This window comes from Triplophysa rosa, linkage group LG6, assembly GCF_024868665.1.
Source record: "Triplophysa rosa linkage group LG6, Trosa_1v2, whole genome shotgun sequence".
Lineage (NCBI taxonomy): Eukaryota > Metazoa > Chordata > Actinopteri > Cypriniformes > Nemacheilidae > Triplophysa > Triplophysa rosa.
Genome location: NC_079895.1, coordinates 22304503 through 22322290, shown reverse-complemented (window position 1 = coordinate 22322290; position 17788 = coordinate 22304503). Strand labels below are relative to the sequence as shown.

Genomic DNA, 17788 nt, shown 5'->3' with positions numbered 1-17788 from the left:
CACATATTGAAATCAAACGTTCGTCAAAGTGATGCAATTTACTGCTTGATGCCTTATAGAACAGTATGTTACAACATCAGTAGTTAATATAAGTGATCCATATTTTAAAAATGAGGAGTGTATGACAAATACAGTACACAGACCTCACTAATAATAGCCCACACAGCAGAGTCCTTCTGGACAGACAGACGTACAGCCACCACAGGGTTGAAAGCAGGGTCAACCGTCCCCTCTGCCACTCCCTTCTCAAATTCAGCTGAAAAGAGAGAAACATTGTCAGTTAGTGAGTTTATGAACAGCAATAATGTCCTGCTTTGACCATCAGAACGTCACATTTATTCAGTTATTGTGAATTGTATGGCTGAGCGAGAAAACTGAGTTGAACAAATGTGTGTCATTAGATGTTTCTTTATGTATGATGTATAAATCTCAATTTCAAAAAACTGATTTTTGTTTTGTGGTCCCGGGTGATAGATCTGATAGATTCTACTATCTTGTTATTCATCCAAAATGACACCGTAGTGTTGTTCCATCTTGTTCATACGGCAAAACTGATAGATCTAACTATCCTGCAGACTTGGATGTCCGAGGAGAAGAACACAGGAGACGAAGTGATGTTATAAAAAATGAAAACATAGTTTCAAATGATTTAGCACTGTCTGTTTGTGTGCGAGTGTAATACCAGGTCTTGTTTCAAAAACTGCTATTCTGTCCCTGCACGGATCCTATTATATATCCTAAGTCCAAAATTGCTGCTGTCAGCATGCAATAACTCACCGATTTTATAGAAGCGGTCCTCTGTTCGTTTGTATTTCTCTTTGGTCTTCAATTCAGTGTCCTGTAAGAGATTAAATTCTCATTTACATGCGATTACAGAGCTTTCGTGGGGGCCACTACAATATAATATGATAACACATTTATACACAATTTTGGAAGCAACTTAAGTAAACTTTGATCAAATTATAAGTGGAACCAAGCTCACAAACTTGGATGTATTACCGGTCTCATTTATTCACGGAAAGTCTACGGGAACAAACATCAAAGCCAATTTGAAGGTGTTTTAAGATGTGTATCACAGCAGGGTGGCAGTAGACGGCCTCATTACCACGACCGCTCCAACCTGATACTGACTAAAATTAGCCGGGGTAACAGCATACACAGGAGGCGTATGCTAGATATTGCTGTCAGTAAGCCTGCAGTTAGACTCTGACAAACTTGTCACCCCAGGGCTTGTCTGGACGTTTGAAGAAAACTGTATTAATCTAATAAAGAGTGTGTTTTTTATTTTTTACCGTGACGGGCAGGATCTCGACGGTAGTGTTCTCGATTTTGTCTCCAGGGTGCTCCTGGTTTCCACTGCGAAAAAGGAACCTGCCAATCATAAAGCTGATTGTAAATGAACATTCATGTCCAGGCACAAACTCATGAATATTCATGAACACGCATGTACGGATTGTACGCGCGCGCACACCCATTTGCAGGACATGGGCCAGAACTTAGAAAGTTGTGCCTAACTTAGAACACACACACACACACACACACAGAGAGATAAAGGGTCTCTACATGAAAGCTGTTAATTAAATCTAGTCACACAAGTAAATGGAGAGCTCATCTTGTTAGCACTGTTTATACACTCTGAAGAGGTCAAGCCCATGCTAGACAAGGAACATTAATGGCTGCATGTTCTTATAACGGTCTGCCTGCCTGTCTGGGTCTGTTTCTGAGATACAGATACGGTCTCCCTACCTATCATAGGTCCTGTTTATACCTGATTCTGACTGATTTAGTGATCAGAAGATCAATGTCTTCACCTGGAAATCTCCAACTGTTTGTGATGGGTCTCAAAGGGAAGGGTCTCTTATTCCAATCAACTTTTACACAAAATGAAAATGATGTCATTATTCACTCATGTTCATATCATTCCAAATATGCATCATTTTCGAAAGAGCCATAAACCTGTATACAGGTTTTGAATGACATGAGGGTAATTAAACGATAGCATTTTTCTTTTAACTATCCCTTGAATGATTATCACTGTATGTTACTGCATGCAGATTGGAAAAAACAAACAAACAAAAATCCCAATAAACAACCATAACATGCATTTGGCAGATACTTTTATACAAAATATGCATGTAAATTTAAATGAAAACTTTGTTATTTTAGGTAACCACCTGTATCAATTCAACTTCATTTTCATGGAAATGCATGCATAATCTATGTTGAAGTTTTGAAAAATATGTTTATTTCCTTAAAAATGTGCATATATCTAAGTAATATCCGCGTTTTTAGCACAATAGGTAATTGCCAGGTGTGTGGGTAGTCCTTTATTGTTGTCCGGGATACACCAGGCAAGTTTAGCTTATGCTACAAACACAATGTGATCATGAGCTTTTTTGAATACCTCTGAACATGAAACCGGAAGTTGGGGAAAATGTTTTGAACCAGGTCTCATACGCTTTCAAAAAGTAAGAAATGCTATCTTACAAAGTTATAGACGGTTTCAGTGGCAACAACATAAACGTTATGTGGCCTTTCCGGTAGACCTCCGCAAAGAATCAATAACCGTTGAGTCATTTTAATTTCATTTAATACAATTAATATACAATAAAATATTAATATAAATTAATATTAATTTGATATAAAATAAATTGTTATAACCAAACACAGACTGGAAGTTAACTTCCAGCCAGATGCGTACGTCCTTTGAAACCGTATATAAAATATAAATTTGTTCAACATTTCTTCCATTACATCTCTCGCTCTCTCCAGAGGTTTGTGTATGCAGCTCCTTATTTTAGAAGCTTCTTATTAGACACCTCCACACAGAGAAATGCAGAAGTGTGAATGACGACTTCTGGTTAGAGCTCTCTGAACAAGTGTGAACAACACTTTTGGTGAAGTGAGGATTAAGTAAATATTAATATTTCATTACAACGCAGTATTACAGCAAATTAAAGTTAAATAACCCAAGCACTTTAACAGCTATATTGTCAAACTTCTGAACACTTGAACCCGTGTCCATCTGTACCTCCAGCCATTTACACAAAGCCGGCACAGAAGACGTGGCCACCGACCTTTCTATGTTGACCGGTCGATCAAACTTAAACAGAACGTAGTCTCCAGCCATTGGATTGATGGCCCAGAAGAAGTCCTCGCCCATGTAGGTCTTCTCAAGCGTGTGGCCTTGATACACTTTAAGAGAGGTGGAAACTTCAGCCGGCGGGTTCACGTGAATCTTATGCAGTAGAGGTTTCAGGAAGTCTTTATCCTTAGAGAGCAGAAAGCAGAGGAAGTTATGACTGCGGCCAACAGGAAGTGCAAGTGATGTCCGGCATTGATACTGTACTTATAACAGCAAACTAAATGTCAGTGATTCAAGAAGCGATAACAGGATAAAAAAGATAACAAAAAGGCAAAATATGTGTGTATGCAACTTCAGCAAGGTCAGAAAGCCCTGGCTTACATCTGGTCTCATCTTAGAATCAGTCCGATCAGAAGTACAGTGTCACAAAAGGGTGTCAACAGGGTCTGTTTTATGAAACAGTTCTTTGAAAGCACATTCAGAGGTAGTCAGAAACACATGTGATCATGTTGTGTACTGTAAACCCTGATAACAGGACAGGACACTCCCATGTAAATCATCTATTGCACTGAAACACAGATTGTCAACGGTAGGCAGTCTGATATGAAACAACTGAATAAAAAGTGCTTTTCTAAAAATAAGCTTTTCTAAATATCCTTTTATTTGATTAAAAATACTCATTTTTATTTTTAGTATTTTTTTTTATTGTAGTTTAAATTTTGTTAAAAAGCATTTTGCTTTAAACTAGGTTTAAAATTCAAGTGTATTAGTGTGCTGTAGAACAGCGGTTCTCAAACTTTTTTGTTGTAAGGCCCCCTTTGTGTAGAGTGCATTGCTTTATTTGGGGGGCCGCAAAGACTTATAATCTTAAACTTAAAATTTTAATTAAACCAAGAAAATATTCAGTTAAACAATGCTAAAACATCAATTCTTTTGGTTGGTGGTGTTGTTTTTTCTGATGTTTGATTGCACAAAATGTACGATAGATATCTATATATCTAAACTGCCACAAAATCTGTGGCCCCCTGGAACCATCTTGGGGCCCCCCCCAGGAGGCCACGGCCCCCAGTTTGAGAACCACTGCTGTTGAACACTAGTTTTTTTTTGCTTTTATTAGAGTCAGGATACAAACCGGGGTCATTCGTATGGCAGTACAAGCGATATGTAGTATGTTGCATGAGCGATATGTAGTATGTTGCATGAGCGATATGTCACATGACCAACAAGGGTAATGGCTCAGACATATTGGTGCGTGTCGCGTAGTACTGAAATCAGAGCCTCTTCACTTGATATCCAATCACAAGCGGTCACAGGAGAAGTACTTGAGACGCATGTTACCACCAGGTGCAAGCGATATTGTGTCTTGGCTGACCACCAAAGACGAATGTTTATGCCAAGTGTAAACGTAGTACAGAAGTTGAGACAACAGTAAACTGGTAAAAAAGATACTGGCAAAGAAAACTTATGAAATAAGAGTTACCGTGAGCTTCTGGATTTTCCCAGCCAGGGAGGAATGCAAACCAACGTGCTGGAATAAAGAGGGCCTGAAACGAATGCGCAGACTAGACTTCTGCCTCTCACAGTGTTTCTAGAGAGAACATTGCAACGTGAGAAGGACGGACACGTAAAATATAAGAAATAAGACACTGAATGTGTGTGTATGCTGCACAGAGGAGTGAAAAGGTCTGTCCTGACACACCACAGCAGAGGTGTTGAACAAACATGCATGGAGCGAGTATTGACTCACAGCGTCTTTCTCAGGGTTGCAAACTTTGACCCATAGTATGTGATCCAGCAGCCAATCAATGGGCTTCTCTTTGTAAAACATGAAGATAAACTCCACTATGAGATTTAGATCTGGGGCTTGGAACATCTTTCCTGAAATTGGGAAAAACGGACTTGAACAGACTTGAACCATAATCTTATATAATGACAATAAACTTTATAAATATATTGAAGTAGTAGTAAAAAAATAAAAAACCTCATTGTTTACTCACTCTGAAGTTGTGGAACACAAAAGGAGAAATTTTGTCATTTTTTTGGTTTGACAACCTGCTGTGAATGTATGTTTTGTTCACCTTTTCTTTTGTGTTCCACAGATAAGTCACACATTTGCAACATAGCAATTGATATAAACTGGCTATTGTCTGCAGTAGCTTATATATTTAAAAAATGACAAACAATTTTAGAAAAAAGACACACACCAATGAAGCCCAGCTGTGAGAACTCAAGAATCATCCAGTCCTCACTGGCGAGTTGTAGGGCGAAGTTTTTCATTGTGGCAAAATAGTTGGGCTTGGCAACGATATCGTCCTCTAACTGAAAGAAAAACAGGAACAGGTGAATCATACAGAACACATCATACTGACACAACCTGCACATACTACAAACATCACCCCGATAACTAACAATCAACCCGAAGAAAGAGGGAAAAAACATACATGCTCCATCTGCTAATAAAAGCACAGCCAAACCAAATTAGCGCATGTTCTACACCCTTGTTGAGTTACAAAATATGATGAAAGCAATACCTTTCCCCTCTCCTACGACAGCACAGCGTGTATACAAAACACAAAGACATGAGGATACTGGAGAGGTTTATTGGCAAAGCACAAAACAAAACAAAATGAATGAAAACAACATTCACAGACAGACAGAGAGACAGACAGGAGCGTGTGAGAATGAGACAGACATGATTGTATTTACAATGACATAAACAATATCAGATGATGGTGTTTTTTCTTTTTCTTGGGAAAATGTCAAAGGTCAGACGACATTTAATGCAAACGCATAGAAACTAAACCTAAGGAGCATGAGAGTGAACTAAAAGGTGAGGGGGATATATTACCTCTCACATCAGCATGTCTACAGAAGTTTAACATTGTTGTCAATCCCTACATGTGTACCATATGAAACCGTAAAAACTCAATTTGAAACCAGAAATGTCAGTTAGCATTTATGTTGATCAAGGTTATTAAAGTCCCTGTGAACTGTAAGTTGCCATCGTTTTTACTTCCGTATTTTGATGCATGGAATTTTGAATGAGAACAATAGTGGCCGTGGCTTTCGTCTTTCTCTGCGATTTGATTGGAGGTATAAAAACAGCCGTTGCATTTTGAAACGGAACTGGCAGCAGACTGACAGTTGGAGGGGAGAAGTAAACAGATGCTCCGCCCAAGCCATCATTTAAGATGGACAGTCATTACAGGACAGAAGTGCATTTTCAGATTTAGTTTCATGAGGGCACATGAGTTTTAAAAAGAGTATGACCCACATTGATAAACTATTCACAATAAACGCTGCAATATTTCATGAAAAAAATAGGCATTGTAATTTTTATTTTAATCAGCTCATGAACACTGCTGTGACATCGTATCAATGTATATTAAATAAATATTAAATATAGAGATGCCTGCTTGGTTTTTAAATTTTGGTTTAATCGAAGTTTATAGATATTAACAAGATGCAGCACTGCTATCACTATGAGTGGGGGAAACGCAAAGTTCAATATGTCTGAAAAAGTCCCGCCTTCCAGTAAAAAGAACCAATCGTCAATGGCTAAAGGTCGGGGCTCTATACAGAGTCTTGCTTGCCAACCTATGCACATGATGTATGGTTTAATTGTTGGTCGCAAATGTTATTTAATTGCGAGTTTAGCCAGGGATTTCAGAGATAGACACAGAGAGCCACGACTTGCCTAAAGGGACTTTGGTTTAATGCAGCACCTCTATAAAGTGTCTGTGTGGGGGAATCACAAACTTGTTCCAAATATGAAACAAGTTGAACAGGTCTGTGCGCCCCTGCATTTCATGTTAGCTTGTTCACCAGAGGGGAATATACACAGTGTTATGTTAAGTGTTATAATCTGGACTATCCCTCTTGACTGAAGAATCCCTCTTGGAAGATGATCAGGTAAAGCCTTTTTAACATTTCTTCCTTTTAAACCCCTCAAAACATTAATCTGGGTACGCCTGTCAGTGGCAAGATTTTGTGGTGGGATGGTTTATTTGTTAACCAGTATAGAATGGGAGAGGTCTGTTTGACTGCTTGCAATTCCAATGTTGCGTCGCACAAATTTTCAATTTAACATTTGTGAATTTGGTTACCTGCACATAAAAGATCCCTTTGTTGACGGCATACATCATTAGAAAGGAATAGTCCAAGTTCTGCTTGGTCCGCCATCTGTAAAACAAATAATACAAAAAAATGACATCACAAAAATTGGAAAATAAAAACATGAATGTGGAAGTTCATCTGTTGGTGACTCTAGAACTGCTCACAACCTTGGGACAGTGTACAGGCAGGAGCTTATACGCTTTGAGGTGAAACACGAATGCAAAAATGTTTGTCATAGGTACTTCATGGAATATACCAGAAGATCCTCCACTGTTTGGGACCAGTCGATACTTCCTTTTTAATTCGATATGTGGTTTTTCAAAATATCTCCCTCAGCAGAAAAACGGTATTGTTTCAAAAGCAAAACATCACGTTAATCACATGATAAATTCAGAAAGCTCTTTCTATTAATCATGCACATTGTACAACAAGTTGCTTGAGTTGTGAGTTGTTACTTTAACAAGTTTGTATGAATGAAGCGGACATGACAGTAAAACTGTCGTCCTGTAAAACACATTTCATTCCTCTGTATCTCTGTGAATATAGCATAAAACACAGACGCACACTCTCATTCACACACAACACACACAAAGTATACAGTGCACACACACTCACATGACGTTGTGAAACGGCAACTTCATATTACGTCAAATAATTATGATCTGTATTCTTCTGACCTCCGTTTTTTCCACGCTTACACTTTTGGCACGTTTTTTTGGCAAAAACAATGGTTTTATGAACTGCAAAACGGATTCATCGCGCAGAACCTGTCTTTGTGTGTGTAAAATAAATCTGTTGCAAACGTCTTGCCTACGCAGGCGAAAACTGTTTCTTGCAGTAAACCGATGTGTACGGTTCCGTCTCGCGCGTACACTTTTGGCGGGGCTACCTTCTTGTGACCAATCAAATGAGGTTCCTGATGACTCATCGTTTTCTCTTATCTGATTGGTTCAATAACGCGCCAGTCAAGCAGACATCAGACATTTTAATGCATGCACCCAGGCGATCACAGATATCTAATTTGTACACGATTCTTTAAACATTAACCTGACTGACATGTGTTGAATTACTACTATATACCCTTACGAAAATTAAAAAATAATTGTTTAACCACAGTAAAACTGGGTTTGCCAATGGTAATCCTAACACCATGGTTGCTACTACAAAAACATGGTTAATTTCATAAGGATAGAAATTCTGTACATCATGAAAATGTGCTTAAACCATTGAACTGATGCTACAATCTATAATTAAAACTGTTAATTCCAAATGTATGAGAATTTACACTGTAATTTTAATGGTCTCTTAAGGATTTGATGTTGGATGCTGTATTGGATAGGCTTCGTTTGCGACTGTCCCGCTTAGTCCACAACCAATTGATTAAGACTTATTGGAGTTTAGGTTTTCCCAGGATTTAGCATACTATGCATATTAGCTATGCACATTTTATAAATTTCCTGCATAAATAGTTTAAAAATATAAAAACGTGTTGAGAACTTGAGTCACCCAAATCTCAGCCATTTGCAGTAAATTATGGCTTCTGGTATTATTGGGAAGAAGCACTGCATAAACGCAAGACCTAGAAACTTGGTATTAACTGTTTTAATTGTAGATTGTATAATTATAGTTCATGGTTTAAGCAGATTTACATGATGTATAGAATTTATAGCACTGATAATTCAATACATTTTAAACAAGATTTTCTTTCCAAGACACCAGCTAAGAATTCAGTATCAACACATGTCAATCAGCTAAATGATTAAAGAATTGTATATCGTGCCAAAAGTGTACGTGCGAGACGGAACCGTACACATCGGTTTACTGCAAGAAACAGTTTTCGCCTGCGTAGGCAAGACGTTTGCAACAGATTTATTTTACACACACAAAGACAGGTTCTGCGCGATGAATCCGTTTTGCAGTTCATAACACCATTGTTTTTGCATGCACACCTTCGTTTACAGACTCGCAATGCTTTTGGCCGTATTTCAGCGCAAAAAACGTGCCAAAAGTTTAAGCGTGGAAAAAACGGAGGTCAGAAGAATACAGATCATAATTATTTGACGTAATATGAAGTTGCCATTTCACAACACATGAATTACACTTACGAAAAATGATACAATGCTGCAAAACTTGTTTTCTTTCGCTTGCAGCTTGATTTACACCTTTACAAAACTTTTGTGCGAATGCAAATTTATTTTACGCTTGCAATGTCACGTACGCTTTTACAAATGTTATCCTGCGCATGCAAATCTTTTAGGCACTAATTTAACTTCATACATACACGCATTTTTATGACCCAAGAGAATATAAAGAGCTTAGCAGTGGTGTCGTCTCAGTCCCGACTGGGCTAGAGTCCAATAATATCACAGTTAAATTGTGTGTATAATTCTGCATCCACGTGCTGTTCTCTTTTGAAAACTTTCACCTGAGGGCTTGCCACATTTCACAAAAAAAGAGACCCGGTCTTTCAATAAGGTTTTCTTATATGTATGGAGGGAAGGATTCAAGGACAAAATGTTGAAAACCACTTATCTACAGGACAGGTGTGTATGTTGAGTGTGACTGACAGAAACTAAAAACGTATACAGAATTCTAAGGCCAAAATAAGTGTGAGTGCTGCTGTAAACAAAGATTCATCACATACACACAAAACTGGGCTATAAGTGGGAGGCAAATACGGTAAACCATTCCTGTCCTCAGCAGAAAATTCAACACACACACACACACAATAAAAGTCTTGTTATTCATTCGACCTCTGCAGTGAGGGGTCCACAGAACAGAGATTTAAATATTCAAAAAGAACTTTAACTGGGAGGAGCATCAAAGCTTTGATCAAACAGACTTGGATGAAGAAGAAGCACAAGTTTGACAACGCATACTAAAATCGCACATGCGGTAAAAGTTACACCCTACACACCTACGCTGGCGCATGCAGATGGTGGGATAGTTGGGCAGAACTTGGGTCCCTTTAAGACAAGCAATATTGGAAAAGCCCCCGACAGAGTCTAAAATTAATACTCACTGAGTGCCAAATGAGAGTAAAAATTAGTTTTGATGAATACATGAAACCGAATAGCTCACCAGTGGCCAGATACATTAAGAACGGCAACATACATAGCTTAAATCGAATTACAGGAATATTACCCCTCACAGAGGTAAGTACACATTTCAGATAAAGAAAAGACCCACAGAAAACACCAGCCAAGGTTGGTGCATCTTTTAACAACTTTTACCTTTTACCTACAGAGAAACCCTAAACTGTTTCACTCAATCAACAAGCTGCTTAAAAATCACTCTAGTGTTCCTGCTTCAACTCACCTTTGTAATACGTTTTTGGAGTTTTTTAACACCAAAATTGATTATATATTTAACCACATTATCAATACTCATACTTTGGTTGATTCTTCCTTATGTATTTCGGCATTTTCTGGTATTTCTCTCTCCAACTTTGCCATTCATGACTCCCAGTCTCTCTGTAATATGGTATTGAAAATGAAAGCTACGACTTCTAGAGTTGATCCGGTTCCTTCTTGTCTGTTTAAATCATGTTTTGATTCCCTATGTCCTGTTGTTTTGAGTATTATCAATGACTCCTTGTGCACTGGTGTTGTGCCAGCTGCACTTAAAATTGCTGCTGTCACCCCTGTACCAAAAACTAACAACATGGACTTTGATAACCTGAATAATTTTCGTCCCATCTCTAATCTTCCATTCCTTGCCAAAATTTTTGAACAAACAGTGGCTTCTCAATTGCTTTCACATCTTTCTTCAAACAATCTTTTTGAGCCACTTCAATCTGGATTCCGAAAACTACACAGTACTGAAACGGCATTAGTTAAGGTCACCAATGACTTGTTAATGGCTTCTGATTTGGGTCGCCTATCTATACTGATTCTTCTTGATCTTAGTGCCGCTTTTGACACTATAGATCACTCTATTTTAATCACCCATTTAGAGACTGTCTTTGGAGTTTCTAATTCTGCATTAAAGTGGTTTAAATCCTATCTCTCTGATCGCAAGCAGTTTGTTGTGATGGGTGGTTGCAGGTCTGAGGTCGGTGTGGTGCACTCTGGTGTTCCCTAGGGATCAGTTTTGGGCCCTTTACTTTTTAATATTTACATTTTTCCTCTTGGTCAAGTTTTAAAAACACTTGGTCTTAACTTCCACTTTTATGCCGATGACACTCAGAAAAAATGGATGTCTGAAAATTTGCTCTGTCTAAACAGTGATAAGACCGAAGTGATACTTATTGGATTACCCCACCAGTTGCGCAAAGCAGAGTCCGCAACTTTAGGTCTGGATGGGTCTGCTTCACAGTTTCAAACTAAACTAAGAAATCTGGGGGTGATATTTGATGTCAACCTAACATTTGATCTGCATGTTCGTAATACATTCAAAGCATCGTTTTTTCATCTCAGAAACATTGCCAAATTACGTCCCATGTTGACTTTTTCAGTGGCTGAAAAGTTAATCAACACTTTTGTGTTTTCGCGTATTGATTACTGTAATGCATTGCTGGCTGGAGTTTCAAAAACTACCCTAAGTAAATTACAGTTGGTACGAAATTCAGCTGCCAGAATACTGACTAGGACCAGCGCAAGGGAGCACATCACACCTGTCTTGGAAAAATTGCACTGGCATCCTGTTAGTTTTCGTATTGATTTTAAAATTCTCATGCTTACTTATAAGGCCTTGAATAATTTGGCTCCTCAATATTTGTCAGAGCTTTTAACCCCCTACATACCTACACGTGTTCTACGCTCCTCTGAAGCTGGTCTTTTATCTGTTCGAACAACTCGGCTTAAAACTATGGGCGATCGGGCTTTCTCTTCACTGGCTCCTAAATTGTGGAATTCCTTACCTTCTAAGATTAGAAATGCTGAATCCCTTAGTGTTTTTAAATCGTCCCTTAAAACTTACTTTTTTAGGTTAGCGTTTAGGTGATTTATGTGCTTAATCTGTGTTTTATTATTTTGACCTTTGTTTTGTTTGATTTGTTTTTATTGCTTGTACTTTTGTGTGTATCTTTTTACTCCATATTTGTATATGTATGTAAAGCGCTTTGAGATGCTGCTTTTAAAGGCGCTATATAAAATAAAGTTTATTATTACCTCACTGAAAAATGATTTGGGACACACGTAACATTAAAACCCACAAATTAAATTAAGATGAACAATCAAACACATTCTTTCTCTGACAGGTGCTGAGCGATGACCTCATCATATAAGATGCTGCAAGGTGATGGGATATTACCTGCATTATACTGTGTATATATATATGGTTAAATTAAAGATAAAACTTCCTTTCCTACAAGCCCGTAATGAGTAACTGTGACTTCAAGCATTCATTCATTTTTTAATCAGGGGGCTGCTTCCTCCATCTTATAATGTCTCTGACAGAATCCCGCTTCTGATAATGAAAGAGAAAGAGACTGAAAATATGTAAAAGAGGGCAAAGAAAGAGCTACCCAGAGTGATTGAGATTAAATTGAGACAGCTGTGGATGAAAGATTTAGAGGGAGCCGGAGATGAGAAGAGGAGTCTTTTTAGGGCAGACAACATGAATCATCATCATCGAGCATTCGCAAGAGAGAGAGAGCGAGAGAGCGAGAGAGAGAGAGAGAGAGAGAGAGACAGAGACAGAGAGAGAGATGAGTGTGGAGTAAGAGTAGTTGTCTTTGTGTGACTTTGAGCTAGCTGAGAAGTAAGGAATAAAGTTCACTGCTGTCTTTTGCTCAATCCACTTCCTGTCTATCACTACCCATCCTCTAGCTGTTTGTCTGTCTCTCTAACTGATGTCTCGCTCTCTCTCTAATCATATTATAGGCAGTAAATCAGCTTCGTCTCTGCCACTGAAATATGAGATCTGAGCTAATAAAAAACTTTATTTCACCCTCACCACAGAAACTATACTATGGACATTTAAATATCACATGCATCCGCCACGACAACAATCTGACCTAAACCAATACTTGCACACCCAAATGTACATGCTTAAATAAACTGACAGCATAATGCTTGAGCGAACTTGACTGCTATTTTGTTTCTCACATAATTTGCAAAACCTTATGAAATATAGCTTATGAAATGAGTTTTGCAACGTACAAACTGTGCTTATTGGTGTGCACGCAGCGTAAACCTGCAAAGGCAAATTTTAAATGTACTCCAAAGTTAGATCTTGTTTTTGCTATATGCTTCTAATCACAGTGTGCCACTTTCCAATTACATTTAATACACTGTAGAAGTATGCAGTCCTAGAACAATGAGAATTTAATTTTTTGCATACTTACTTCACCCTCTCCTTTGAGTCGCCGAAAGTCTCTTTCAAGTTGTTGAGGTCTGGATAGTAGCTGACAGGGGGAGATATAACCTCCAACAACCCAGAATTCAGTTCTGTGTAAAACCTAACAAAAACAAAAGAAAACAAAAGCTTAAATGAGCAGTTCAAACTTCACATGTTTATGCATGTTCATATTTTGATTCGCAAATCCTAGAAACTATTTTTGATTGCTTGGCTCATGTCATGCATTGAGCTATGTTTTTTTCGAATTTGGTCAGCTTGACCTCATATCCGCTGCTTGCAGCTATATTTAAAATATTTTATTAGCTGTTTTTATATTTGAAAAAGGACATCACTTACTCTTTCTCAAGGGCTGCAACCACACTGTTTACGTACTCAATGTCTGTCTGTGAGAAAACAAACATGATAAAATAACTGGTTAGTACACACACACACACACACACACACACACTATTTACAAAACGCAGGTACAGTAACAAGGAAGTAAATAAAAGTCAATGCCCGAGAGCCTGGAGTTTTTGTTGTCTGATTTTTTAACCCTAGGCCAATTGTGAGACCAGGCAAAACTACAGGGGACGATGTAGAAAGAAAGGGATATCCTCTCTCTCTCTCACACACACACACAAACCAGAGCAACACAAGGCCGTCATTAAAGGTTCTTTAGCATCACAGTCACAGGGTGTGTTCACTGAACTAAAGCACTCAACACTAACGACTGCAATTGTTCCAGAAAACCACAATACATGATGACAGATCAGACTGAAGAACATCGGCAAACAAAGCCAACAGACGGCTAACAGAAATCAAAGATGAGCTCTGGACATGCCAAATAAGAATAACTGAATATATTATACTATGAGAGCTACTGTTTAGAAATACAGCCCTCAGTAATACTGTAATCACTATATACCATAATTACGGGTGTGACAAGACACTTATCCCACAAGACGGAACATGCCGGATGCAGTACGTCCGAAATCTATTCATACTACCCGCACTCATACTACATAGAACGTACTGTTTTACCGGTCGATAGGTAGATACTTCATTTAAATAAGTACTGTCATAGTATGCGATTTCGGACACGCAATTCAAGCTTAATAAATTTATGGTGGCATGTGACGTTGATAACTTTAAATCTGATTTTTACTGGTTCTTCCACAAAATGTTTTAAGAAATCTAGTCATGGGACCTGCAAAGAACAAAAGAGATTTATCAATGATCCACCATGTTTAATTAAGTGCTCAGATCTGCTTGTTTAATTTTTTATTTTTAGGTGAATTATTCCTTTTAACCAGCCCTTTAGAGGCAAAAATATTTTTTTTACATAAGCCAGCCCTAATGTAAACACTCTCATCAGTGAGCCACTGTAATGTTTCTTAAGAGTTTTAATCTAGAACGAGATGAGACAAGATTTTTAGACTTTTTAAAGAAATCCTCAATGATGAAATATATAGGGAAAAATAGTGTTTTATTCAACTTAAAAACACAAAATGCAAAAAATGTAGGCATTATAAAATCAACTTGTACTTAATGAAACAAATTAAACTTATATTTTAATGAATTATATTATGCAGTAATAAACAATATGTAAACACTGCAAAATGTTTTGTCACAAACTCAACTGACAGGCAGTAATTGCACAAAATTTTAAAGGAGCCATGAATTAAAACCACAATTTTAACCCGAGCTTTTGTTGTATAAGAGGGAATCATATTCAAGCGAACATCCTGTAAGTGTCACAACTGAAAACGCCCTTGTTACTATTATTGACACGAGGCTCAGCGAACGCCTGGAATGCACCTGTCTATGACAGGTTGAACACCGCCTCCACAGAAAAATATCAACGACTACTTCTCTAGCCCCGCCCACTGGTTCGCGAATGACTTTAGCCACACATAGTACACACTCCCGCATTTGTGATGATCGACAAACTGGTAACAATAGCGACATATTTTTCGGCTAAAGAATTGTTTTGTCCGCCAGTTTAAACTAAACTGCTGATATAAACTGCTGTGTTGTGTTTATGCTCGGAAGGCTCCATCACACTGTGCTCTTTTGCTGTGTTGCCATGTTTATGCGCTTAATGCATATTAATAAGTGCTTTTATGCTTGTCGTTTGGTCTTAGATCCAAAAGCCTCAGCACTTAGGTGTTAATAAATTGTCTGTTACAGATTTTAAGAATTTTTGGTCTTATAAAATATATAAACACTTTGCATTTTAAGGTTTGTTTTTGTTGTCTTTATTTGCTTATTTTTTCTGTGAAGATCTGGCAACCCTTTACTTTAGTGAAGGGCTCTCGAGGCCGGCTAGCCCCGTGTCATATGTGCAAAAGTGAGGACTTGTTTCACTGTTATTTTTATTTAGAGCGACCAAGCAACAAACATGCATCATTGTGCAGCGCCTGGTTGTGGAAGAACACAGTCGCTTCCTTCGGATTCTGATATTAGGAATGCGTGGTTGAAGTTTATTTTTAAGTATGTTCCTGCTCACGTGGGTGAAACATTGAGAATTTGTTCGCTTCATTTCACCATGGATTCCTTTGTGAACAAGGCGCTGGATTTGCGGAGACTAAAATTAAAAAGCAGTGCTGTGCAGTCAATATTGGATCCGACAGGAATGGCGCAGCAATCTTTTGTGAGTAAAACATATTTGTACTATGCGTCACTATTGCTTTGCTAGAGATCGCTTGATATGTCCTGATAATGTGTAACCTAACGTTACGTGTCTAACCAAATTCACAGAAGGCTCCAACTAAGTTTACTACGCAAACTGCTATCCAATCATAGCACTGGGTGTTAACTTCCAAGTCTTCAAGGCGACACGCCAAGTTAAACAGAGCGTTTGACGAGACGGCCTCAAAACCCAGTTAGAAAATAGCATATTACTTATTGATTTTGATGTTTTCAAATGTACAAACCACACGAACATCATAAGTAGACCTCATACATCAGTATAAAACAATAAACAAGCCCAGTTCAGGACACCTTTAAGAGCTGTGGTTGTTTTCTCTATATGCTTTTGCATAGTGCTCGTGTTAGCAGAGGCGGCGATCATATCACACTGTCAATCCTTCTTCCTCCACTGACTGAACCCTCTTAGCCTTTGGAGAAACAGTTAAAACTACATAAACACATCATGTTTTATGCTTACATTGCACATATGTAAGAGACAGATTATCTGTTTTTGAAGAGGTTAGCCTGTGAATGTATTTAAAATAACGTAATGTGAGCTTGCAATTGCTATACTGTACTTGTGGTACAGTCCGCTGCTGTTCAGCTATGCGCTCAAGGCGCTGCTGGCAGCGTGAACCGCCATAAATACTAGTGCTTATGCGCAAGGCGCTGGATTTGCGGAGACTAAAATTAAAAAGCAGTGCGAACGCCAGGTCCTGGAATGCACCTATCTATGACAGGTTGAACACCGCCTCCACAGAAAAATATCAACGACTACTTCTCTAGCCCCGCCCACTGGTTCGCGAATGACTTTAGCCACACACTCCCGCATTTGTGATGATCGACAAACTGGTAACCATAGCGACATATTTTTCGGCTAAAGATTTGTTTTGTCCGCCAGTTTAAACTAAACTGAGAGACACGTGCGAACGTTGAAACCAGTCCGTCTAGAGCATGTTTACATAGAAAAACTGTGGAAAAGTAGCAATGCGGGGCGGGAAATCACGTTGTCTATGAATGGCCAGACCGGTCACTGTAGCTCACAGCACGCACATACTTTGTGCAGTTATTAGCGTGTTCTGCACAGTAATGAAAACAGGTCGCACCACAACAAAATGAGCACTCACACAAATGCTCCCAAACATATTTTGAGGTCGAACAGGTTCAATTTAGGGAGCATATGTGACTAAAATGGTCGCAATTTCGAACCCAGCACTCCATCTTGCCAATTTCCTGAGGATATTGTGTTCTCGCGATGTGTGCCACGAGATCTCGTCACACCCCTAACTATAATATCATTTTTAGGATTGCTTCATATTTCTTCAGGATTTCAAAACCAATCGAGACCTCAAAAGTATAATAACTCAATTTATTATAATCTACTGTTAGTTCTGCAAATGTATAACACATTTTCCTCAAACAAGTTCCTACATTTTTGTAACTTATAATATGACATAGAAACATTACTTATTTTTCGAACATAGAGTGGGAGGCAATATGTTAAGCGACGTGACCGCAGAGACCGTGTGGAAGATGTCTGCTCCTCTGCAGCATGAAAGCACCAAGACCCCTGCACCACCCACACCCCTCCACAAGCAAACAACCTAGAAA

General features: G+C 38.4%; 1 protein-coding gene across 1 annotated transcript in view; it reads right to left on the bottom strand.

The window, feature by feature from the left end:
* mgat4a (alpha-1,3-mannosyl-glycoprotein 4-beta-N-acetylglucosaminyltransferase A) overlaps positions 1 to 17788 on the bottom strand; it is a 61978-nt gene that overhangs the window by 3100 nt on the left and 41090 nt on the right. Inside the window, exons 6-15 of the mRNA XM_057335364.1 lie at positions 13841 to 13887; positions 13491 to 13604; positions 7192 to 7267; positions 5290 to 5404; positions 4833 to 4963; positions 4566 to 4673; positions 3078 to 3271; positions 1293 to 1371; positions 778 to 838; positions 144 to 256 (exon numbers count right to left, since the gene is read on the bottom strand). Of these exons, the coding sequence (XP_057191347.1) occupies positions 144 to 256; positions 778 to 838; positions 1293 to 1371; positions 3078 to 3271; positions 4566 to 4673; positions 4833 to 4963; positions 5290 to 5404; positions 7192 to 7267; positions 13491 to 13604; positions 13841 to 13887 (1038 nt within the window). The remainder of the gene's footprint in view (positions 1 to 143; positions 257 to 777; positions 839 to 1292; positions 1372 to 3077; positions 3272 to 4565; positions 4674 to 4832; positions 4964 to 5289; positions 5405 to 7191; positions 7268 to 13490; positions 13605 to 13840; positions 13888 to 17788) is intronic.